The sequence below is a fragment of the Pseudorasbora parva genome, chromosome 15, assembly GCF_024679245.1.
Source record: "Pseudorasbora parva isolate DD20220531a chromosome 15, ASM2467924v1, whole genome shotgun sequence".
NCBI classification, from domain to species: domain Eukaryota; kingdom Metazoa; phylum Chordata; class Actinopteri; order Cypriniformes; family Gobionidae; genus Pseudorasbora; species Pseudorasbora parva.
Window position 1 is genome coordinate 34376590 of NC_090186.1, and position 25891 is coordinate 34402480.

General features: G+C 37.8%; 2 protein-coding genes across 5 annotated transcripts in view; one reads left to right on the forward strand and one right to left on the reverse strand.

The window, feature by feature from the left end:
• Positions 1 to 639: 639 nt before the first annotated feature.
• On the forward strand, positions 640 to 5978 carry heca (hdc homolog, cell cycle regulator). Of its 2 annotated transcripts, none has more exons than XM_067418651.1 (4): positions 640 to 1095; positions 2806 to 3915; positions 5222 to 5376; positions 5472 to 5978. In XM_067418651.1, exons 1-4 carry the CDS (start codon positions 903 to 905, stop codon positions 5634 to 5636), a joined length of 1623 nt encoding a protein of 540 aa, XP_067274752.1. In that variant the 5' UTR covers positions 640 to 902; the 3' UTR covers positions 5637 to 5978. The 2 variants fall into 2 exon arrangements, with proteins under 2 accessions (XP_067274752.1, XP_067274753.1); XM_067418652.1 differs by having other exon boundaries at positions 643 to 1059.
• A 6261-nt stretch (positions 5979 to 12239) lies between these two features.
• The window catches only part of txlnba (taxilin beta a), a 31352-nt gene continuing 17700 nt past the window's right edge, over positions 12240 to 25891 (reverse strand). For 2 of the 3 annotated variants that reach the window (XM_067417863.1, XM_067417865.1), the window contains exons 6-10: positions 22815 to 22934; positions 19129 to 19203; positions 15600 to 15692; positions 14983 to 15078; positions 12240 to 13558 (exon numbers count right to left, since the gene is read on the reverse strand). In XM_067417863.1, coding sequence (XP_067273964.1) covers positions 12446 to 13558; positions 14983 to 15078; positions 15600 to 15692; positions 19129 to 19203; positions 22815 to 22934 — 1497 coding nt within the window. In that variant the 3' untranslated portion in view covers positions 12240 to 12445. Of the gene's footprint in view, positions 13559 to 14982; positions 15079 to 15599; positions 15693 to 19000; positions 19076 to 19128; positions 19204 to 22814; positions 22935 to 25891 lie in introns of all 3 variants that reach the window. The other variant, XM_067417864.1, reaches the window with a different exon arrangement.

Below are 25891 nucleotides of genomic sequence, written 5' to 3' on the forward strand. Positions count from 1 at the left end.
AACCATTTCATTCTGCTTACACTGCGGTGTCCCCTTACAGTGATGTCATCATTTTGCGCCGCCATAATTCTACAGTAGCCCTAAACGGACAAACAGTGCTTGGCCAGTATCGGCCACCGTAGCTTCTCTATGTGATTTGAAAGGGAGGGGTGAGCGGTGGATGATTGCAATTCACAACCTCACCTCTAGATGCGGCTAAAATTTACACACTGCACCTTTGAAGGTGATTCATTTTACTCGTTATTTTGATCGTTACTGTAGACATCGGTGTTTATATATGAATTATAAAGTTTTATCCCAGTACTTCTGTCATAATCTGAATTACCGTAAGACAGAAATTAACGATGTGTGGTCGAAAAAACAGCTTGAGAACCAAAAACATCATTGGCCCCTGCGGCCTAGTTTGGGCATCTCCGATGGTTCTCTAAAGATTCTTTAGAACTTTCCAATGGCATAGCTGTAAAAACAAGTTAGGTTTTAATTAGACCCTCGATCTAAACTGTAACTTTGATCAGTAAAATTAAGATGACTGCTCATTCACGTGCATTTTTGGTTTTCTAGTCATTTTTAGCAGTGTTTCGATTATTTGCTCGGGACTCCCTTCAGTCTGTGCTATTAATAACTCTGAGCTCCGGGTCTGAATCAGAGATGGAGGCGGGGCCAGAGGAACATTCTCTCTTCAGAGCAGGAATCAAAACAAGAGAGGGACACGCCTTCTTCATGGTGTACCTATGCTGTCAAGACTGCCTGCACAAATCTGGAGGATGATAATCGAACTGTAACACCTGCATCTACCGTGCATAAAGATTCGCAGTGGATTCGTCAAGCACCCTCGACATGATATCCGCAGAAATGCTCGGTGGCGGTCGCTGACAGGCTGCATTCATACTGAGCGCTCCATTATGCCCAACCAAAAAAGCAACAAGGGGAAGAGAAATAAACGCACGAATAGTAGCGGGGACGAGCAAGAAAATGGAGCCTCTGCGTCTGCGGTTACAGGAGGAACTGCCGCGGTGTTGACTGGAGCGACGGCGGGTCCGCCGAGCGACAACATAAGCGGTAAGAACGTCACTTCAGTGAATGTTCTATCAGACGGTACGTTTCCCCGAAAGTGCGCGCGCGTTACCTTCCTCCTAATGTTCTCTCACTTGCAGCAACTTGTTTTGTGTGCGTGTCATCACCATCAGAATTGTTACGACTCTCACTTATCGCCCTGGCTGTACTGTAAGGTGGTATGTAGGCCTTGTTCAAGGGTAGATGCACTTGGCGTGGAGTTGCTTGTGATTTGGAGATAAAATGTTGTGTGCATAGTGTGTAATGGCATGTCATATCTCCGTAACGATGTGTAGTTAGAGTGTTTAATAATGCATTGAATAGCTTGGCTCCTGAGGTAATGGTGTTCTGTCTTTGAGTGGCAGCAATGAATAATGGAATGTCAGGGCGCAGGTAATCATAGCCCTTTTCATATTTAGTACTACTTTCATATTTAGCATGATATATACAGTATATATACAGTATATATATATATATATATATATATATATATATATATATAAAATACCATGCAGTAATACTAAATATATGATTACCTGCGCCCTGACATTCCATTATTCATTGCATTATAATTCCAGTATGTTTCAGTCAAATACCATTTTACCACTTCTTCACCACTTACAAAAAATCGCTTAAAAAAAACTTTTGTTGCATGCATGCATACAGATTGGGAACCACTTATAAGAGGAGCAGAACGTTCTTTCATTTTAGCATGTCCCTCACACTACAGTAGTAAACCCACTCAAAACACAAACATGCTCTTTGCTGACAACATATTTATACAAATTTGCTTTAATTCACAAGAGAAAACTGTTCTTTCACTCTATGCTCAACTAGTCTGATTTGAAAGTTAGTGAACACTTCAAACTCAAAGTGAAAATTCAAACACTTTTGGAAGGCTGCTTTCCAATCAAATTTGAAGACTGGAACTCTTGAATAATTGTCTTTCTCCATATCTCATGAGAGACACACATACACACATCAACTTCATTCACAGGAGTGTTGCGTAATATTTTTTTTCTTTTGAGTGGGATTTGCACCCACAGAGTTATTATAAATAGAAATGAATGTGTACTGACATTGAACGTTTTTCCAGTGAAGCTGCTTGAATCACACTGTCTATAAATAGATGTCCCTTAATTAATTTTTGCTTTATTCTAATGTTTCTTATGTCATTTTTTCAGGTTTATTTATTAATTCAGTCAGTCTTTACAGCAGCATACAGTACAATACATTTAACAGAATATTTATTTATTTACTGTATAATACAAAAAAGAGGTTCCTCAAATCCAGCCTTGGAGGGCCACTGTCATGAAGAGTTTAGTTCAAACCCCAAACTCACTTATCTGCAATTTTCTAGTAACTCTGAAGACCTTACTAACTGGTTCAGATGTGATTAGGGTTATAGAACTAAACTCTTCAGGTCAGTGGCCCTCCAGGGCTGGATTTAAGGAACGCTGGTATAAGCCATTGTAATCTGCATTATATATATTTTCCCTTAAAGCAACAGTTCATTCAGAAATGTTGTTCCAAGCTCATAGGACTTTCCTAAAGCACAAAAAAGACGTCAGGGTCTGTCACCATCTTCTTTTCACCTACAATGAAAGTGAATTATTCTAACCTCTTTTTTTGTTCCACTGTCTTTCATCAGTCATACAGGTTTGGAACAGCATGAGAGAGAATAAATGAATCATTTCTATGTGAGCTATTCCACTGAGCCTAAGTTAATATAATCTTCATTGTGTTTGGCAGAGGCCACATGTGCCACCCCATTAGTGTGCAGTCTGGGCCGTCCCGTTGACCTTGAGAAGGACGACTACCAGCGTGTGGTGTGCAACAGTGAACTCTGCCCCTACGGCAATTGGATGCACCTGCAGTGCTTCTATGAGTGGGAGAGCAGTATCCTGGTGCAGTTCAACTGCATCGGCCGGGCCCGCAGCTGGAACGAAAAGCAGTGCCGACAGAACATGTGGACCAAAAAGGGCTACGATCTAGCCTTCCGCTTCTGCTCCTGCCGCTGTGGCCAGGGACACCTGAAAAAAGACACTGACTGGTACCAGGTGAAGCGCATGCATGACGAGCGCAAGAAAAAGCTGCCGGAGAAAGGGAGCGGGAAGCCCAGCAGTGGAGCCTCCGTAGGTGGCGCTTGCGGCGGAGGTGGGCCGGAAGCTGTGGATGAGCCTAAGAAAGGGAAATCCTCTGCGAGCCATAAGCTAGCTCACCGTGGCTCCAGTCAGGAACTGTCTCGCAGACAATCGGTAGACTGGCAGAACTGTCAAGAGAGATGTCACGTCGGTCCCCCCAATGCCATCGGCGGGGTTCCCCACGGGCTCCGCTCCCCGTGCGAATCCCCCGCTCAGTCCCCTCCGTCGGGCTTCGCCCCCTTCCCCCCCCAGTCCCTCGGTGGCCCGCGTAGCTCGAGGCACCTGGGCGAGTTTCTAAAGAACGCGGTTCATACAGAAGGCCACAGGAAGCATTTCCTTTCCGGAGGTGTGGTGGCACGCGGGGTTCACCTTGAGCAGGGAGCCGGCAACATGTGCCTCCCTCGACTTTCTCCCGGAGACAACCCTGTGCAGTTCCTGAGGAGGCTGGATCTTTCCGAACTGCTCACACACATTCCCCGCCACAAGCTCAACACTTATCATGTGCGAATGGAGGACGATGCCCAAGCCGGACAGGGAGAGGATCTCAGGAAGTTCATCCTCTCTGCGCTCAGTGCCAGCCACCGCAATGTGGTGAACTGTGCCCTTTGCCATCACACCCTGCCCATCTTTGAGCAGTTCCCTTTAGTGGATGGAACGCTGTTCCTGAGCCCTTCACGCCACGATGAGATTGAGTATGACGTACCTTGCCACTTACAAGGTGAGCGAATCCACTATTCACACCCAAAAGGGGCTTGTTTCATTTTTTCTTGAAAATATTAGTGGGAAGTTGTTCTTCATTAGTGTCCTACTTCTCAGCTCACACAGCAAAGAATATCTGTAGAAATCAAAATGGATTCATTCATAAAGTTTTGAGTTTTACGGAATTAATTTTAACTGTAATTCTGTTTATATTCAATAAAAGTTTCTCTTTACATTTTCAGCGTCTCCAAACTTTGTTGTGCAGTCACTTTAATATCATCAATGCATTTATGACATTTTATATTTCTGATAAAAATATATTTAATCATTATAATCATTATAAATAATGTTTTTTGGGGGAAAAAAAAATCTCTTTCATAATGAATCCATCCCCACACTATCAATTGTTTTACTTTGATGAAAGGTTTTATATATATATATATACATATATATATATATATATAATGTATATATATATATATATATATATATATATATATATATATATATATATATATATATATATATATATATATATATATATATATATATATATGTGTGTGTATAATTTTTTAAAATTGTATAACTTAGAGATGCATGCCATGATATATGAGTACCAAATCAGTTACTAAATGATATTTGGTGGGGGTTTAACAGTATTTGTATTTGTTATGATTATTTTCCCTATTTTTACATTAAGATTGACTTTGCCATGCTCAAACTTAATTTTTAAAAAGAATAATAATTTGGAACCACCGCTAAATTTAATCTCTAGTAATTGTCATAATGAATATACATTTTAAATAAAACTTTAAATTCAGGCATCACAAAATTGTGTAAAGTATGAATTTACACATAAAATATCAATTATCGCCTTGTTTTTGGCATTAGTTCACATTGCTTTTTGTTGAGTCTGTCTCTTTTTCCCTGGTTAGAGATTACATTGCAGGCACACCATACATTTCTGATAAAATAGCAGGAACAACAAAAACCTTTCCCTTTCATGGCTTCACTATTTTTTATTAATTGTCAGTTGACAAACTCTGCATGATAACAATTTTACCACAAAAAAAAACAATTCAAGTGTAGCATTTGAGAATGAAATATGACTGTTGCTAAAGACTAAAGCAAGGACGTTTTGAGGCAAAGTGCCAAACTGATTGGAAATAAAACAAACCCTTTTCTTCTTGTAATAAAGAAACAAAGCATCTGTGACGGATAATAATGCTTTGATCACGGCATAGCATTAAATCCCCATTAGAATATATTTTCATGAATTAGAGGCTAATTGCAGTTTAAAAGGGTTTTCTGTTTATGTTCTAAAGGGAGGCTGATGCACCTTTATGCCATCTGTGTGGACTGCCTGGAAGGAGTACACAAAATCGTGTGTATAAAGTGCAAGTCTAGGTGGGATGGAAGCTGGCACCAGCTGGGCACAATGTACACATACGACATACTGGCGGCATCACCATGCTGCCAGGTAATGAATCTCTTTGTGCTCATAAACCATATAGCATATAATTCAATATTACGATGTATATTTTACTAAAATGTCACTACTCTCTGTCTGCCTAGGCACGGCTCAACTGCAAGCATTGTGGGAAACCGGTCATAGATGTACGCGTGGGCATGCAGTATTTCTCCGAGTACAGCAATGTACAGCAGTGTCCTCACTGTGGTAATCTGGACTATCACTTTGTAAAGCCATTCTCCTCGTTCAAAGTTCTCGAAGCTTATTGACAAAAGTTGCGTTTGCATGCTAGTATTTTTTCCCGTTTTTTCTATTCATAGTATTACTTATTTTGGGCTCTTGTCGACACTTTGTGTGGGATTAGTTCTCTTTAGGAACAAAATAGAATGAATCAAAGCATACAACGTTACGTCGGAGAGCACGTCTTTTATTAAGAGAAAGAGGGTGCGCTTTTGCGTATATTCTAACGCCATCCTTGAAATGTTTGAGCTTGCATTCAAAAAACAAAACAAAGCAACAACAATACTGTGACAAGTGAATGTATCTCTGTATGCCAAATTTGCTCTTTTTGTACAAAAAAACAAGAAAACAATAAAATATATAAAAGGATCCTTCTTTTTCACAGAGTAATTATTATTTATTGCATGGCTTGGTCAGTTTTTTTTTTTAATCTCAAACTCATTCCGCCCGGAGCCTGTCCACATAATTCCTGTTTTCCATATCAAATAGCAATGCTCAATGAACATCATTATTGCAGATGAAACAGCTTCTTTGATAAAGTAATGAAGGGGCGCTCTTATGTGGACAACCTTTGGTTTGTGAATCTTGGAAGACAAAGGCGTTTATTGAGTGAGAGAAATAAATAAATCATGTTTTAGATAAAATTGAAATGTGCTAGAAAATGTTTTAAAAGATAGCGCTTGTGGAAACAGGAACTAAGGCATGCGTGTTATTGTATGATAAAGCAAATATATATTTAATATAAATATTAAAATAATTAATGTTTACCAGACCATTAGATCTGCTGGATGAGCTGTGTTACCTCATACTCATGACCAGAAAAGCGGAAATGGCACCGGCGACTGTGTCCCGTCATAATAAAAGTCCCGCTGCTCGCGAGCCGTGTGTTTGTGTAACAATCGCTCCAGCGGCCTTGCTCAGCTCCTTCAACATTCGGTCCTGCTCTGCTTCATACTACAGTAACATTAATAACCGCATCCATGAACATGTTTCCATGAGGTGCCCTCTAGCGGACGGAAAACGTATATAGTGTAGCTTTAACCAAAAAATGAAACAAAAAAAGAAAGTCAAAACGGCAACCTCCTCACGGACGATTGCGGCACACACATAATAAAACATAAACAAAACACAATGTCCACAAGTCCAGGCCTGGTCCTCTCTGTAATTCAAGATCAGACAATCTGAAGATTGCAATGTTATCTACACAAAGACTGATTTTTTTATGTGTGTATTTTTTTAATGCATCTATATTTTATACAGGCTAAAGGTCAAATAAAGTACAGACCCGCTGGCTTCCTCATTCCCACTCATGACCATAACTGCAGATTCTAATACATTCACATTCTGTTAGAAGCTGGGATTGCCTGCAGGTATAATTCGCTATTCTCTGACTTCCTCTGAATCTTACATTTTTTAACAGTCTAGTTTGTTAAAACTAGAAGAGAAATGTGTTTGTGTCTGCTTTTATTTACATTTAAATAGGACAAAGGTGGCTTCTTTGTGCACAAAGAGGGAAGCTGTACCAAAATATGCCCAAACAATATATTTATTCAAACCCGTTCTTCTTTAGAATGTAACAGGTCTGTGAGGTACAGGGTGTTTAACCCAGAACAGAAAATGATGCGACAGCACTTACATACATAAATACAGGTCAATACATCTACTTGCAGGTATAGACACTGAATTATTCGGAACATTGTAAGCGTGAAAGCTGCTTGCCTTTTTAGGCTGTTGCCATGGAAACTGCTGCTTGGGTAAAAATCATGGTGTGCAATAAGAGTTATATTGTGCAGTGGACAGCAGTTAATATTATTTATGATGAATCTAACTCTTTTCTTTAAAAGATATTCCAGAATATATTTTAAGGTTCTTTATCATCATGGTTATAGGGTTGGGTATTAACATTAATGTTATGATATATGTTATAATTTCGATTCACAAGCTTACGATTCAATTTTTTATCGATTAATTTGAATATATACAGTATGTTACAGTACATGGCAACTTTTGGCACAATTTTGAGAAATCAACTTTCCCTTGAGCTTTTGATTTATAGATCAAGATAATATAAGATTATCCTGTAAGTTTCAGACCTGAAAACTTCCTTTTTAGTCAAAAAAATTATATAGACACCAATGAGAAACCGATCGTGACCTTCATTCTTACGTCATCGCGCTACGAAACACACCTCTACAGAACGTGTAATTAAGTAGCCCCGCCCACAGACTCATAGAGCTGATCGGCTCACAGCCAGCAGCAATAAACATGTGGAAGAAGATAGCAAGATATTGTGGAAGAACACAGTCGCTGCATAAGCTTCCTTCGGATCATAATATTGGGAATGTGTGATACTTCATTTATTTTTAGTGAAGTTCCAGCTCACGTGGGGAAGACCGTGTACTTGTGTTCGCTTCATTTCACTGCAGAATCGTTTGTAAACCAGTCTCAAGTGCTGGATTTGCAGACACAATGCTGTGCCTTTTATTGGATCCGACAGGAATGGTGCAACAAACTTATGTGAGTAAAACATCTTTTTTAAATGTAATAGCACACTCAAAAAATGACATGTTGAATTTACTTAAAGAATATGTGGCAAGTGGTTGCACACAGCTTATATTGATCAATTTTTACAAATAACAATTTAGTTATATGAACAAAAAAGTAAAGAAAAGTAAAGCTGGCACCATTTTTCTGAGTAAATACAAACCATTTGAATTTGTCACTGTTACATAATATTTATATGTGCCGTTTACTTAATGATGTTAAATGTATTTAAATAATGATGATACGTTAATTATGTAAGGTCAACATTGTTATCAATGTAATTTGCCTTTAAAACTTTTAAATAACAACAAGCATATTTTTAAAAATAAAATAGAAAATTAACTTATTGGACAAACTAAAAATATTTAATTGAGAGCAGAAATTCCATCCAATGAATTTGTATATAAGTGCCCACAGCCTTAACACAGGCACCAATCTTCTGCATATGGTAACCACAAATTTACAAAAACTCCTCAATGTCCAACATAACTGAACATTAAACACTAACATAAACTAATCACATCTTGCCCTTTACTGAAAAAAACATAAAATAACACTTTAATCCATACATTTTCTCTCCTAGCGCATTCCCTTGCAAAGCCTGCTTGGAACTACAGACCCAGTTAGTTATGTCAGCAAAAATATTTAATATAGTTTTAACGCAGATTAATTAAGTAAAATTCAGTTTTAAATATATTAGGCTGATTGAACCCAAACATATCTAATTTCGACACAACAAAAATTTTATTAAGTAAAATAAACATAATTTAAATGTGTCTTATCTATGAAGGGCCTGGATGATTTTTTTGAGTGTACTAGTCCCGGGCTGTACCAGAGCAAAACGTATGCCGTCTGCAGAAATTCTTTCTTGATCTGGGCGTGCACGTGTGTGTGTGTGTGTATATCGACCGATCGTGCGTGTGCGGCCATGTAATACAATTGCGGGTGGATGAGAAATAAATCATTATTGATAAAGACAAGTTGCAGTTGCTGTTTTCAAAATAATCTCTCCCTCATGTGAACTGAACTGACAGGGGCTAGATATGACAGCGGACCTGAAGCTCATTAAATATGCAAATCGTATCCAGTCCTAGCCGTGGGCTTTTACTTCCAAGTCTCCAGTCGGTGCGGCACGCCCATCAAAACCCAGCGTTCAGGAGAGAGCCTCAAAACCAGTGTAGAAAATAGCCTATTACTTATTTCTTATGATGTTTTTGAATGTAAAAACCACACGAACATTATAAGTTGACCTCAGAGAGCAGTATAAAAAATAAAAAAGACAGTTCTCGACACCTTTAAAATCTGATTTAAATGAATCGAGAAGCCAATAATTTTTACCAAACCTTATTTATACATTCCACGAGATTGCACTCTCGTAATGTTGATACGCATTCACATCTCGTTGCCCCCAGAGAGTGTAAATGCCCCTACTCTGACAAAGCAATTTGCTTTATACATTAACACCAAAATAACAGTAAAAAAGACAAGATAAAACAACAGATAATATAAATATTTATTAATGAAACATGCTGAAAATCAACCTATTTGAAAAATGTTTTTAGCTGATGCTAACTGGCTCGCTAACTAGATAGCTGGTGCTAACTTGCGATAGTTTTTTATTTATAAAGTCCAAATATCTTTATTCAACTATCTAGTGAAATTACATTTGATGGAAAACCAAAAGATGTGATGATTATAACATGGCGTTTTACCCCACAGACTAGATTTCAAAAAAATATTATGTTGTAATATACACGTTCTCCCACAATACATTCATTACTATTCTCACATGTAGCTGATGTTCTGCAAAACAACACGCTTTAAAACACATTTTTTCTTACTGTTAAAAATTATATCACTTAATGTGAAATCAGTTTTCTCTCAGGTATGTCCCCAGTGTAAGCTTCATGGTGAATAATTCTACATCACTCATAAATGTATCTTGACTTTATCTAGTGGTTATTACGGAAAATGAGTCATCTACCTTAAATAGCTATATTCTAAACACATACCCTGTCCTGTTGGATTTGTGCAGAAACTAATTAAATTGTGGTTTATTGAAAACAGGTGTGCTTTTACGTTTATAAGTGATTGGATGTGTACTAAAAAAAAAAAAAAAAAAAAACGAACAAAGATCCCATTGTCTTCTCTTGCATTTAAAGGAATGGCTCCAGCATCGTATAGGGACCAGAAAAAAAACGTTAAAGACTTGCGTTTATTGAAATAATTGTTTTTTGTTGATACAATGGAAATTAGTTTAATAAATAGAAACTCAAAATATTATTGTATTTGAACCACGTAAAAAATTTGATAGATCATGAAAATATCACAATTTGGCATGTTTCATTGGGTTCACAAATAAAATACACAATTACTATGGAAGTAAAACTGTGCCACTGGATTTTGAATTCAAATTTTTAGCACTGAATTTTTTTACATCGAATTTTTAACAATGAATTTTATTTTGCATCTAAATCAGACTTTGAATTTTAAAAGCCATCGAATTTCTAACTCTGTTTTTTTGCCTATGACATTTTTTCAGTGTTTTAAAAAAATTCAGTGTAAAAAGAAATTCAACGTCTCAAAAAATTCAGTGTAAAAAAAAATTAATGTCTCAAAAGATTCAGTGTAAAAAAAAATTATTGTCTCAAAAGATTCAGTGTAAAATAATTCAACGTCTCAAAAAATTCAGTGTAAAAATATTCAGAGTCAACATCCGGGTAACCAAGGAGAAGCAATCGATCCCTGTATCAAATCATCCAACATCCAGCCAATCATTTACGCTCCATTGGTCATGTGACGCTGAAACAGGAAGGCGGGGAAGTTCACTTCAGGTGAGCTCCAGAGCTCAGCAGCATGCCTCAGAACACACACGATGTCGCGTCGGTGAGTTTACTCATGACCAATGGAGCGTAAATGATTGGCTGGATGATTTGATACAGGGATCGATTGCTTCTCCTTGGTTACCCAGATGTTGACTCTGAATATTTTTACACTGAATTTTTTGAGACGTTGAATTATTTTACACTGAATCTTTTGAGACATTATTTTTTTTTTTACACTGAATCTTTTGAGACGTTGAATTTTTTTACACTGAATTTTTTGAGACGTTGAATTTCTTTTTACACTGAATTTTTTTAAAACATTGAAAAAATGTCATAGGCAAAAAAAAAACAGAGCTAGAAATTCGATGGCTTTTAAAATTCAAAGTCTGATTTAGATGCAAAATAAAATTCAGTGTTAAAAATTCGATGTAAAAAAATTCAGTGCTAAAAATTAGAATTCAAAATCCAGTGGCACAGTTTTACTTCCATAATTACCCAATACGCTTACAAAATCTTTTAATAATATTTGAATAAAGGTTGTTGATTCTCAAAAATTGTCATTGTATTAACTCACAATTTTAATTTCAAGTAACTTATATATATATATATATATATATATATATATATATATATATATATATATATATATATATATATATATATATATATATATATATATATATATATATATATATATATATATAATTTTTTTTTTTTTTACAGTGCAGTTAGCAACCACCAAGAATACCATAGAAACCACCTAGCAATGCCCAAGTAACCACCCAGGCCAAAGAACACTATTAATTGCCAATCAATTCCCTAGTAACCACCTAGTTCATTGGCAACTGTATAGTGATGTTCTAAAAGCCACTCAGGACATCTTAGCAACATCTTGGCAACTATTTTCTCCACAAAATATAAATATATATTGCATTTAACATATGACGTGCTACACAAACAAGTTATCAATTTGAAAATGTAAAAATGATTCAAGGATTTAACTGAAAAATTAAAGACAAATTAAAAATCTTGTCAAGAATTTGTTTCCCCCCGATTGCTTTCTTATTAGTTGTCAGTTCCAGACTCCAAAGTGTGCAACCTTTCCATCTCGTGTTTCAAAGTGACTTAAACCTCTTTCAGCAACGGCAACCATTTTCTCCAGAAAATTCGATAACAGCATTTAGCTGTTGCCTTTTTTCACACATTGCTTTGCATTTTACTTATATTAGTCATAAATCACCAAAGTCTTTGTGAAAGACAACATTATGTAGGATTAGGAACAGTAGACGTTTATTTGAGGGTTATTGAGAAAGTATTACAAGTTGAAAAAAAAGTCCATATTACACTTGGTTAGCTAGAAATTCATCCTTGAAGTAAACTCTCTTAAAGGAACGTGTCTGTAATTTTTAACTCGTTAACGGCAAGACACTTGTCTAACTACACAAACAAACTGATCTAGAAGTTTTTGCTTAGCTTTTATTCGGCCCCTTTGTAGAAACTTTCTTCTTGGCAGAACCTTGTTTTTTAGGCTGGGCTTTGCTGGCCTTTGCTTTGGCCTCTTGAGATTTTGCAGCCTTAGGTTTTGTCGGCGGTGCTTTGGCTCCCTCAGATGGGGCTGCGTCTTTCTGATTCTGCTCCTCTTTGAGGGGCTCTTGTATGGGTGGCTCTGGTTCGGGCAGCTCAGGTTTAACAGCTTCATCTTTGTCGTCTTCTTTCATGACATGCTGTGGCTGAGTGGAATCCTGTTCGACTGCCACTTCTGCTTTTGTCACCTCTTCCTGACTTGGTTCCTCTTTGGCAGACTCTTGTTTTCCTGTCTTTTGTTTTGTGATCTCTGGTTGTAGAGGCTCTTGAGGAGGTTTGGAATCCGTCTCAGGTTTGGCAGGTTTGGGATTTGTTGGTTCTAATGGCTTCTCTTCAGTTACAGTAACAGGCTTGGGTTTGTTTTCTTCTGTGGTAGAGGGTTCCTCTTGTGTTGATTTTGGTTTATCCGCTGGTTTGATGGACTCAAGTTGGGGAGGCTTAGTGATCACTGGAATCTCTTTTGCTGTCTCCACTTTTGCTGTCTCCTCTTGGGATGTCTGCTTTTGTGCGGTCTCTTCTTTTGCAGCCTCCTCTTGTACTATCTCCTCTTGGGATGTCTCCTTTTGTACTGTCTCCTTTTGTGTGGCCTCCTCTTTTGCGGCCTTCACTTTTGCGGGCTCCACTTTTGCAGACTCCTCTTGTGCCGTGTCCTCTTGTGCTTTCTCCTCTTCCTCACTATCTGATTCTCCAGCATCATCTGTTATGGGACTCACCAAGGAGGCTGCAAAATCCTCCAGACGGGTCTGTTCCACTCGCAGCCTCTCCATCTCTGCGGTCAGCATGGGGTTGAGAGTCGGCATAGGAAGTTGGACGAGCTCTGGAAGCTCATCTACTTGGGGCATGTCCACCGCAGGTGCTAAGGTCTCCTTATCTGAATGCCGTATTTCTTTAATCTTGTTGTACAAACCTTTTCTTTCATCCTGCAGGGCTCGGCACAGAGTCTCCAGACGGTCAACTTTCAAAGTGAAGAGCTCAAACTCCTTGGCCTTTTCTGATCTCTGTTGAAGTGGAATTAATCAGTGAGTGATTGCAAAGCTCAGGCCCTGTTTACACCTGGTATTCAAATGCGTTTTGGTCAACTGGATCACAAGTAGATGAGGGAAAGTTCCCATTTACACCTGGTAATTTAATCTGTCTCTTTTGTCCACTTTCATCCACAACCTTATTTCTTCAAGGGAAGGATCTATGGGTTGGTAAATGTAAGTTTTTTTTTTTTTTTTTTTTTTTTAGTTCTTTAAGTCTAATAAACAAAATAAGATTGAGCAATTAAAGGGTTAATTCACCCAAAAATGAAATTGATGTCATTAATGACTCACCCTAATGTCGTTCCACACCCGTAAGAGCGTTCATCTTCGGAACACAGTTTAAGATATTTTATATTTAGTCCGACAGCGTATCTAAGTGTATGCACACTATACTGTCCATGTCCAGAAAGGGAATAAAAACATCTTCAAAGTAGTCCATATGTGACATCAGTTAATTCTTTAGAATCTCTTGAAGCATTGAAAATACAATTTGGTCCAAAAATCGCAAAAACTGCGACTTTATTCAGCATTGTCTTCTCTTCCTGGTTTGTTTTCAATCCTCAAATAAAGATTAGAACGGTTACGAATCAGCGTATTGATTCATGATTCGGATCGCGTGTCAAACTGCCAAACTGCTGAAATCACGTGATATTGGCGATCCGAATCATGAATCAATACGCTGATTCATAACCGTTCTAAGCTTTGTTTGAGCAAATTGAAAACAAACCCGGAAGAGTAGACTGATGCTGAATAAAGTCGTAGTTTTTGTTATTTTTGGACCAAAATGTTTTTGATGCTTTAAGAGATACTAATGAACTAACTGATGTCACATATGGACTACTTTGATGATGTTTTTATTCCCTTTCTGGACATGGACAGTATAGTGTGCATTGAAGGAACAGAAAAGCTCTCGGACTAAAAATATAAATATCTTAAACTGTGTACCGCAGATGAACAGAGGTCTTACGGGTGAGGAACGACATTAGGGTGAGTCATTAATGACATCAATTTCATTTTTGGGTGAACTAACCCTTTAACATATGAACGTGCCAGATGGAAAAACATACAAGAGAGCCTCAGCTTTCATTTCTGCTCTGATAGCCGTAAGACCATGCAAAAGGTGCTTGGTAAGTTTTCGTCTTCAAACCAAGCTTGGGTCTCCAGCCAACAAAGTTTAAATCCCGTCTGGCCAGCACACTTCCCATAATATTTATGCATTAAGTCAGAAGGAGGAAAGTATGCGATCTTTTGTGGCCGTTCAAACCGTGTCTACACTACGAAAGCAATCCGACCGAATGCGTTTTTAAATACCTCTGGAAGTGGTCAAAAATGGACAAGCTCAAAACGTGTAAAAGGGCCGAATGGTGAAATACTGACAAGTCTTGTGTGTACGTTACCTCGTCAATCATTTCAACAAGAGCTTTATTGCAGCTTTCAAACCGCGTCTTCCATGTGTTTGACTCCTTTTCCAACTTCTTCATCTTCTTTGTCATCTATTCAAATGGAAATATGATCAGCATTTTGTAAGACGCATATGCCTTAAATAGACAAAGACTTTTAGAGTTGTTCACAGCAAAAATAATAATAAATCCTATTCCTCTTCTAAATACGTCTAATTTTTCTTGTTGAATTAGTTATCTAAATATCTAAAAAATCCCTGTGGCAAGATACATGAGCTAGAAAGAACACTACATAGGATATTAAGCCTGTTATCAAACTATGTATCTTTAATGTGAGTGTATTTTGTCTGCGCTGGCAGATTTGTTCACTTGTTTTAAGTATAAACAAGTAGGGAAAAACTGACAGTGCAACAAGACAAAATATACACTTTTAAAGAAACATTCTCTGGAAACAAGTTTTAATATTTTATGCAATGTTGCTTCTCAAGGAAAAAATTCTTGTGTTAAGGATTTCTAGGTATTTGTCCTGAGAAAAAAATGACTTATTAACTAAGATGTTATTTATTGCAATGTTTTCTATCAATTGTTGGATCCAGGTGTGCAACAAAACAAACCTTATCCATCTCCTGTTTGAAAGTGGCGTAAATCTCATTGCTTTTCGCTAATGTGTTCTGGAACTCATCAAACTTCTGGGAGTACAACACAATCTGTAAAAAAAAAGAATTAGAATGGGCATCCTTGAGAAAAGCATTGTAAAATAATGCTTAAATCAATGTAAAATGATAATTAATGTTAACTTTTTTGTTGTTGTTGCAGCTTTTTCATTCAATTATTATATACCGATCAGGCATAACATTATGACCTAATACTGTGTTGGTCCCCCTTTTGCTGCCAAAACAGCCCTGACCTGTCGAGACATGGAGTCCACTTTACCCTTGAAGGTGTGCTGTGGTATCCGACACCATGATGATAGCACTACAGCAGATCCTTTAAGTCCCGTAAGTTAAGAGGTGGGGCCTTCATGGATTGGACTTGTTTGTTCAGCAAACCCTATAGATGCTCGATTGGATTGAGGCCAAGTCAACACCTCAAACTCGATGTAGTCCTCAAACCATTGCTAAACCATTTTTGCTTTGTGGCAGGGCACATTATCCTGCTGAAAGAGGCCACAGCTACTAGGGAATACCGTTTGCATGAAAGGGTGTACATGGTCTGCAAAAATCCTTAGGTAGTTGGTATGTGTCAAAGTAACATCCACGTGGATGGCAGGACCCAAGGTTTCCCAGGTTCTTCAAGGAACCAAAAATGGTTCTTCTATCTATGGCATCATCGTGAAAACCCCTTTCCTAGTACCTTTATTTTTAAGGGTTTAATGCATCCTGGTGCCATGTGTTCTCCAGGTAAGCGAAACCAGTGACGCACACGCACCCAGCCATCTGTGGGCAGTGGACAGGGGTCAGCATGGGCACCCTGACTGGTCTGCAGCTATGCAGCCCCATACGCAACAATGCCCCTGTTGCTGATTCACTGTTCAATCATTGGACCACTTTTGATAGATACAGTGCCTTGCGAAAGTTTTCGCCCCCCTTGAACTTTGCGACCTTTTCCACATTTCAGGCTTCAAACATAAAGGGGCCTGCTTTTCTTCAGCAGGGACAGGGAAGATGGTTAAAATTGATGGGAAGATGGGTGGAGCCAAATACAGGACCATTCTGGAAGAAAACTTGATGGCGTCTGCAAAAGACCTGAGACTGGGACGGAGATTTGTCTTCCAACAAGACAATGATCCAAAATATAAAGCAAAATCTACAATGGAATGGTTTAAAAATAAACATATCCAGGTGTTAGAATGGCCAAGTCAAAGTCCAGACCTGAATCCAATCGAGAATCTGTGGAAAGAACTGAAAACTGCTGTTCACAAACGCTCTCCATCCAACCTCACTGAGCTCGAGCTGTTCTGGAGGGAGGAATGGGCAAAAATGTCAGTCTTTCGATGTGCAAAACTGATAGAGACATACCTCAGCTTACAGCTTACAGCTGCAATCGCAGCAAAAGGTACCTACCCTACTTTTAAGGAGGCCGAATAATTTTACACGCCCAATGTTTCAGTTTTTGATTTGTTAAAAAAGTTTGAAATATCTAATAAATTCCGTTCCACTTCATGATTGTGTCCCACTTGTTGTTGATTCTTCACAAAAAATTACCGTTTTGTATCATTATGTTTGAAGCCTGAAATGTGGCAAAAGGTCGCAAAGTTCAAGGGGGGCGAATACTTTCGCAAGGCACTGTACTGACCACTGCAGACCGTGAACACCCCACAAGAGACGCAGTTTTGGAGATGCTCTGACCCAGTCATCTAGCCATCACAATTTGGCACTGTCAAACTCGCTCAAATCCTGACTCTTGCCCATTTTTCCTGTTTCTAACTCATCAACTTTGAGGACAAAATGTTCACTTGCTGCCTAATATATCCCACCCACTAACAGGTGCCAGGATGAAGAGATAATCAGTGTTATTCACTTCACCTGGTCATAATGTTATGCTTGATTAGTGTATATTGATCATATTTTTCACTGGAAAAAAGACCAGTCGAGGTTTTTACAGATCTAGAATCTAACAATCCAAATTAGTTTCAAATTTTGTGTTCTTTGCTGTTTAAAATAAATAAATAAATAAATAAATAAATAGATAGATAAATAAATAGAAAAATAAATAAATAAATAAATAAATAAATAAATAAATAAATTCATTCATTCATTCATTCATTCATTCATTCACTCATTCATTCATTCAGGCCTAATGGTGCAACTGCACTGTAAACTGTTTAAATGAATTAAATGAGTTAATTTCACTCAAATATTACTGAAAGTTCTCTGTACTTAATAGAAAAATAGTTACATGAACTCAAAATCTGATTTATTAAGCTGAACGTAAATCGAGTTGCAGCAGATTTCTAGTTCCCCAGCAGCATTGCGTCAGGCAAGGCTGTATAAGGAGAATAAATGTTGAAATTAAGTGTTATTTTTTGTGTTTTTGCACAAGATTAATATAGGGTGAAATGCATTAGTGTTTAATGTTCTGTTATGATGGGATTTACAGGGGTTTCTGTTATGTTGAGGTTTTGTAGGGTTACCATTGTGGTGAAGAGTAGAGCCTGCGGTTAGGTCGAGGATGGGCTGCAAAACTTCAAAACTGCACATTGTTTACTTAAATGTTTTGAGGTAATTGGTTTCCACAAATGTTTCAAGTATGCAGTGTGCACTTTATAAAATCCATCTGCAATTGGTCAAGGCAAACGTTCCATTCAAAAAACACTGAGCTTTAAATAAGTGAGCACATCTGCAATGACTCTGTGTTTAATGTGTAAAGCAGTACTTTTTTACATGTATGGATTCACAACAGCAGTGGTGAATCAATTCATCGAGGTGTAATTTAGTGTTTAGCACGTCATAGGCACTTGTGAACCATAAGAATTTACTGACATTGGAATTATCTCCATAATTAGCTCATCTTTGTGGTGATTCAGAGAAACATTCATTTAATTACAGAAAAAATCAGTATCTGCACGATTTCTCTGTTCGAATCATACTGATCTGCGGAAATGTTATGATACTTTAGTAACCTCAATCCTTATTTATTATCATTGCATAAAAATAAAATAAAAAAAAAATCATGTCAAATTGATTGTCAAAATGTCTCCTTTTGTTTTTAACCCAGAAAGTCATACAGGTTTGGAACGGCATGAGAGTGAGTTAATGATAAATCCATGTTTTCATTTTTCTTAAAGTCCTTAAGCTTTCATGACTGCTTCCATCAACATCCATCTTTAATGGATCAATCCATGTCGACTGGAATGTATTCAGACAGTGCATTTAATGCGATTATACCTGCATGAGCACTGTAAATTGCTTTTTAAATGTAAATTTGTTTGTGGCTTGTCTCAACGAGAGGAACGCCACAGCTAGAGAAGAGAAAGTGCGGGATTGTGGGTAATGCCACAGCGGTAGATATTCACCTGGGCCTGCATGACTGTGTGCTGCTCTTTCAGCTCTTTAGCCTGTAGTTTCCACTCTGCAGCCTGAGTGAGTAACTGGTTAAACACAAGACACACACAAACAAGTGAGACCAAGAACTTGACATTACCTGTTTCTTCATCTGTAACTCCTGCTCCCTCATTGTGTAGCATTTCTTTGTTTTTTCAATAGCCTCTTTAAGCAACTAACAAAATAAATAGTGAGATGTTAACATGTGGCATTTTCAGTTTCATTAAAACATTTGTTATAATCAGGAACTTTCTGCTAAACTGTTAATTGCATGTCTCATGTCAGCACAAATCTCAAACATGGTGATGATCAACAATTGTTATTCAGTAAAAATATGAACTCTGAACCTTATGGCATCTAAATAACAGTGACAACAACAGCAGGAGCAGCATAAATCAAGCTGATTAATGCAAAGCAATAATCATTTCTTATACAATAGTTACCACAACTTTTTCAAGATGCAATGCATGCTAGGAACTGGCACAACATTGTTGAATGTAAAATAGTTTGTTCAGTACTCAACTCAGTTTGAATAGTTGGGACAACATTTGGACAAGGTTTGGACAAATACTTGAGAATCCAAGTGAAGGTCAACAAAACAAACTTAAATAATTTAATAAAGGTTTAAAAGGTTGTCTCAATGTGTTTTTTCACATTGAGACGACACTTTTTTCCACATTTTTTTGTTGTTGCTGTCTCGACAAGAAGTTTTAAGTTCATTACCTGGTAGTTATTAGATGAACAAAAGTATTTAAAGTTATTTTAACTGGAGCAAATTAGTTGAGTTAACCTAAAAAGTTGAATGCGATAAGTTGCATTGTTTTTAGGTTAGCTGAACTTTTTTTTTTTTTTTTTTTTTTTTTTTTTACAGTGTACACTTGAGAAAATTTACCAGGTATGGATTTTATACTATAGTTCAATTAACAAGAAGTTAACACTGTTACATTTTAGATGCAATATTGTCTGTTTTGCTCAGTTTCACAAATGAAATGAAAAGTCTCAAAAACAAAGCCACAGCAGCAGAACTGTTGTGCATCTCTGAGAAACAAACAGCAGCGTTTCGTTACATTAATGAATCCACTGATTTTAATAAATTGAGTGAGCCAATGAGTGTCCCATTCATTCAGTCACTTGCTTCGTTTCTGATTGAATCAAGCGTTTGAACGAATCGGTTGAATGACTGAATGACTCAATCAAAGACAGTCCCTGCGTCCCAATTCGCATACTATCCATCCTAAATAGTATTCGAAAATAGAATTAGTATGTCCCAAATCGTAGTATGTTGAAAAGAGTATTCCAAAGATTCCTGGATGGTTTACTATTTCCGGTCCGAATTCACAGTATGGATCGATGGGCACTCTAACGGCTGATATTGCCCACAACCCATTGCGAGTTGGACGAGGATTCGGTTAGAAGTACAAACGCGGATAAAAAGCGTTAAAAAACTACAAACATGACGGATGTGTGGGAGTTCGACGGTTAAGCAAGGGGGTAATCTAGCACTCGGAAAGCGTTCCACCCCTAGGGGCTGCCATTGCTAACCAAGCCATCACCTGCTGTTAGCATCCCATTGACTCCCATTCATTTTTGAGTCACTTTGACAGTTAATAACTTTACATCTGAGGCGTTTAAAGACTCCATTTGTCCATTGTTTATTTCTAAAGAAACACGACAATGCATAAAAGGCTCCGTTACCTTGTATCTTACACTATCGCCCCGTAGAAGCTGTTTTTGTAAAAATAGGCTAACTATTGCGTCATAACCAACGCGACTCTGTCGCACAGTTGAGAAATTACCGTATAGACCTGAGGAGACGCTCGCAGGCAATCTTGGGGAGAAGAATGGGGAATGGGGAGAAGCCCATAGTGAGCCAAAAGCAACGGGAGAAAATATTTAAACCACGTGATTCAGCTTTCACTTTCCACAACTACTAGAAGACCTACAGCTGTCAGACCGGAGGTTCACGTCACATCTACGTCGTCAAGCTCAGTCTGAGCCTGCGCAGTTCGCTCAGCCATCAGGAAGTGAGTGCTCCTATACTGACATCACTTAACGCCGTAGAAGTCAATGGGATAGCTTTGTCCATTTCTTTTACTGTCTATGCGGTTAAGTAGAGAAGTTTAGATAAAGGGGTTTGAGTGACCCTGTCAATATTTTACCTGACAAAAATATATTTATTCAGTGTTGTCCATATTATATTTCACATGCAGCAGCATTGTGAACTTTTGTAATGACATGTTTGGCCATTAACTTTTAAATGCATCATTATATTTAAACTGCAAACACATGAGGAGAGTCTCTGCATTAAAGACACACACATGGCAGATCAACGAGCGGCTACATTTCTCTCCGATACGGCAGGAGATTAAACTGAATGTGAAGGATTTGAACTGTGACGAATCTGACGATAATTGACAGGGCAGATAAACGGTGACGGGATGCACGTAACTAAGCGACAGAGTCCGTTAAAGATGGCGAAGTAGTATGTCCCGAAGCTTGCATACTTTTCTGCTACACACTCAAAAGTAGGCTATATACTTTTTCTTCACAAAAAGAGTACATACTTTTAGGACGTAGTATAAGTAGGCGAATTTGGACGCAGCAAGTGACTTGCTGACACCTACTGGTGGTGTTAATTTTATATTAAGAGTATCATTTTATCTTTCATTCATATTCACATCTAGCCTGGATGCCAGACGAATTTAGCCCCGCCCACAACATTTTTAGGTTGGGCAGTTCGGTCTGGCCTCAATCAATAGAGGAGTAATTATCTCCGAACAGAAACTGTTCGGACCAATGAAATCATCAGGGCAGGCTTTAGACGATGACGGACATGATCAACAGTAATGTAATCATGCACGTCATCAAAGGGGCTTGGATTATATTTGTTCGAATCCTAAACGGAGAGCTTGTTTGTATATGCATTCACCTTCACAATTTCTCTCAGAAATGATGATCATATTGGGTAAGTACTCTGTGTATTATTAAATTTTTTTTTTTTTTTTACAACACCGGATTGTGTATTCCAGTCTGATTCCAGCGCGCGTGCAGACAGGGTTGCCAAGTTTTTTACAACAAAACCCGCCAATTACTAGCCCTAAACAATAGATTCTCGGGGGGTTCTCTAGGGGAAAAAATGGCATTCACCCTCTGAGCTGCATTAAACAATCCATGTAAATATATCTAAATATACATTAAAGGTTTACGTGCAACAAATTATGTTGAATTTTTTTTTTTTCAAAAGCTACTTTTTGTAATAGTAAATTAATGCTTTTCTCATGTAACACAATAACGAATTGTGTGTGTGTCGATATATATATATATATATATATATTTATATATATATATTATTATTTATTTAGATCTTATTGTAGTTTTTTTTCATGCATATTTTGTCACTTCAGACAAGCAAGCGCTTTTCTTTGAATATTTCACATATATGCTGCCACATGGATTTGTAGGAACAATGGAGGGAATCATGGGAAATTTTCCACTGAGGAAACACACAAGTCAACAATGTTTTCTTTAGCTGACTGCCTCATTTGCATAACCCAATCATAACGTCAGTTATCAGCAAAAGTCAGACTATCATTCGTATAGATTGAATATTATGCTGCAGTTCCTTATAAAATTACCCTCCACAAGCTAATTATTACTTATATTTTGCACTTGATGATTGTTAATTTTAGACCCTGCTTGTAAATTAATTAATCGTAAGCACATGCAAATGATTCTGTCTGCTCTTCATTTTACTCGAGGCAAATCTGAAGAGCCAGTGTATCTTACATATTCTTTCTCTCTCTTGTGCTTCTCTTCAGCTTGACTGAGGAGCAGGTTGGCTTCTTCCAGCTTGGCATCAGAAACTTTCTGCTGTAGATCTCTGTGTTTGAAGATCTTCTCTAAAGTCTGCATAAAAAACACACACATGGAAGAATATATATTTAGACTATATATACTTATGCTTAAATAATTTTATTAATAATAAATATTGTATTATTTATTTTTTTATTTATCCCTCAGTTCTACTTATAATGATAGTAATTATTCAAAATGTTCCACTGTCAACTGTTAGTGGTATAATAAGTGGAAGCAATTGGGAACAACAGCCACATAAAATCACAGATTAGGGTCAGCGCATACTGAGGCGCACAGTGAGCAGGAGTCGCCAACTTTCTGCAGAGTCATTAGCATTAGCATCATGTGACTTTCAATTTAGTCAGGAGCAGTGCATAGAGAGCTTCATGGAAAGGGTTTCTGTGGCTGAGCAGCTGCGTCCAAGCCTAACATCACCTCTGGAGTGATGAATCACGCTTTTCTGTCTGGCAATCCGATGGTCGAGCCTGGGTTTGGCGGTTGCCAGGAGAACTGTACTTGCCTGACTGCATTGTGCCAAATGTAAAGTTTGGTGGATGGGGGATTATGGTGTGGGGTTATTTTGCAGGGGTTGGGCTTGGCCCCTTAGTTCCAGTGAAAGGAACTCGTAATGCGACAGTTTGACATTTTGGACAATTTCATGCTCCCAACTTTGTGGGAACAGTTTGGGGTTGGCCCCTTCCTTTTCCAACATTACTGTGCACCTGTGCACAAAGCATGGTCCATAAAGACATGGATGCACGAGTTTGGTGTGGAGGAACTTGACTGGCCTGCCTGACCTCAACCCGATAGAACACCTTTGGCATGAATTAGAGCGGAGACGGCGAGCCAGACCTTCTAATCCAACATCAGTGCCTGACTTTACACTTCTAGAAGAATTCCCATAAACAAACTCCTAAACCTCATGGAAAGCCTTCCCAGAAGAGTTGAAGCTGCAAAGGGTGGGCAAACTCCATATGAAACCCTACGGATTATCACTCTACGGATGTCATTCAAGTTCATGTGCATGTAAAGGCAGGAGTCCCAAAACATTTGCCAGTATAGTGTACCACCTCCAGAATATATTCCAGGATCAACATCCTTTGTTGTTCTTGGAACAGCTTTCGTTGTCAATCATTCTTTTACAGATAAAATCAGAGGGTGGCGATTGGTGGATGTTGTTACAGGAACATGTTCTTTCTGTGTAAATCACACTGAGCATAATGCGCCCTCTTCATATGATGTGTGTCTCTACTTCAGCCAGCAGAGGACAGTAGAGACACACAGCTCAATTTGATCTTGAGTCATTTGAATTCTTGCTTGAAAGAAGGGGGCTGTTTTAGCCCAACACACAGCTGTGTGAGCAGTCTCTGTGGTACCCATCAGGATGACAGATTGAGCTTAACTTCCCCTCACATCAGGCTTGTCATTCCACAGGCCGATCCTCATGTGATTAGATACAGAATACAAGAGTGTTCTACAAGGTGCAATATTCACTGTCAAACAGGGCGTGAATCACTGAGTCAAAGTCAAAAAATGCAAGTATATGCACTGCATATAGCAGGTTTAGAAAATGTGTGAGGGTGTTTTCTCTCCCTCGTCTTGTGAAATTACAGCTCTGGGAGATTCAAGCTCTAAAAGGTGTATACCTTTTTATACATATAGTAACTGTAAAGATTGCTGAACACTACCTTTAAAAAGTATGCAATAATTATGATTTTTACAAATGTTTTTGATATAAATTTCTTACCAAGAATGCATTTATTTGATCAAAAATACAGTAAAATTGTTAAATGTAATTCTTCCCCCCCCCCCCCTTCTATTGTAAAACATAAAGTAATTTATTCCTTTATGGCAAAGCAGAGTCACGTGATCCTTCAGAAATCATTGTAATATGCTGATTTGGTGCTCAAGTAACTTATTATCAATGTTGGAAAAGGTGCTGCTTCAAATTTTTATGAATACTATTAAAAAATACTATTTTATACTATGAAAATAATTCAAAACTTTTAAGCAGCAAGGATGCATTAAATTGATCAATGAAAAGTGACAGCAAAGACATTTATAATGTTGCAAAAGATTTCAGTTTCAACTTTTTTTTATCAAAATATCTGAAATAAAAAAATAAAAAATGTTAAAACAAAAAATATTAAACAGTAAAAATGGCTTTAACTGATGGTATTAAGAAACCATTATTAATAATTGAGCAACAATAATAATTGATGATAATTCAGCACCACCTGAAGGGTCATATTACACTGAAGACTGGAGTCGTACTACAGAGTCCCGCACATGGCATGCGGTAAAAACACACACGAGTAGGCTAAATCATGCGCACAATTTACTATTTCGTTCCCTCAACTTATAAACTGTGCGCCCGTTTTACTAATTCGTTCCCTCGATTTATAAATCGTGCATACTATTTACCTTTTTTTTCTTGCATGTCATGTGCGGGGCTCCGAACTACAGAGTCCCGCACATGACATGCAGTAAAAAGACTAGGCTAAATCTTGCGCAGGATTTAATATTTTGTTCCCTCGATTTATAAATAGTGCGCACATTTTACTATTTCGTTCCCTCGATTTATAAATAGTGCGCACGTTTTACTAATTCGTTCCCTCGATTTATAAATAGTGCGCGCGTTTTACTAATTCGTTCCCTCGATTTATAAATAGTGCGCACGTTTTACTAATTCGTTCCCTCGATTTATAAATAGTGCGCGCGTTTTACTAATTCGTTCCCTCAATTTATAAATAGTGCGCACGTTTTACTAATTCGTTCCCTCGATTTATAAATAGTGCGCACGTTTTACTAATTCGTTCCCTCGATTTATAGTGCGCACGTTTTAATATTTCGTTCCCTCGATTTATAGTGCACACGTTTTACTAATTCGTTCCCTTGATTTATAAATAGTGCACACATTTTACTGTTTCATTCCCTTGATTTATAAATAGCGCGCATGTTTTACTATTTCGTTTCCTCGATTTATAAATAGTGCGCACGTTTTACTA

Bases quoted from the DNA above. Each gene is read 5' to 3' on its own strand.
- heca (XM_067418651.1), top strand. From the start codon at position 903: ATGCCCAACCAAAAAAGCAACAAGGGGAAGAGAAATAAACGCACGAAT. The intron at 1,096-2,805 runs GTACGTTTCCCC...TGTGTTTGGCAG, and splicing joins AGTGAATGTTCTATCAGACG to AGGCCACATGTGCCACCCCA. The intron at 5,377-5,471 runs GTAATGAATCTC...CTGTCTGCCTAG, and splicing joins CGGCATCACCATGCTGCCAG to GCACGGCTCAACTGCAAGCA.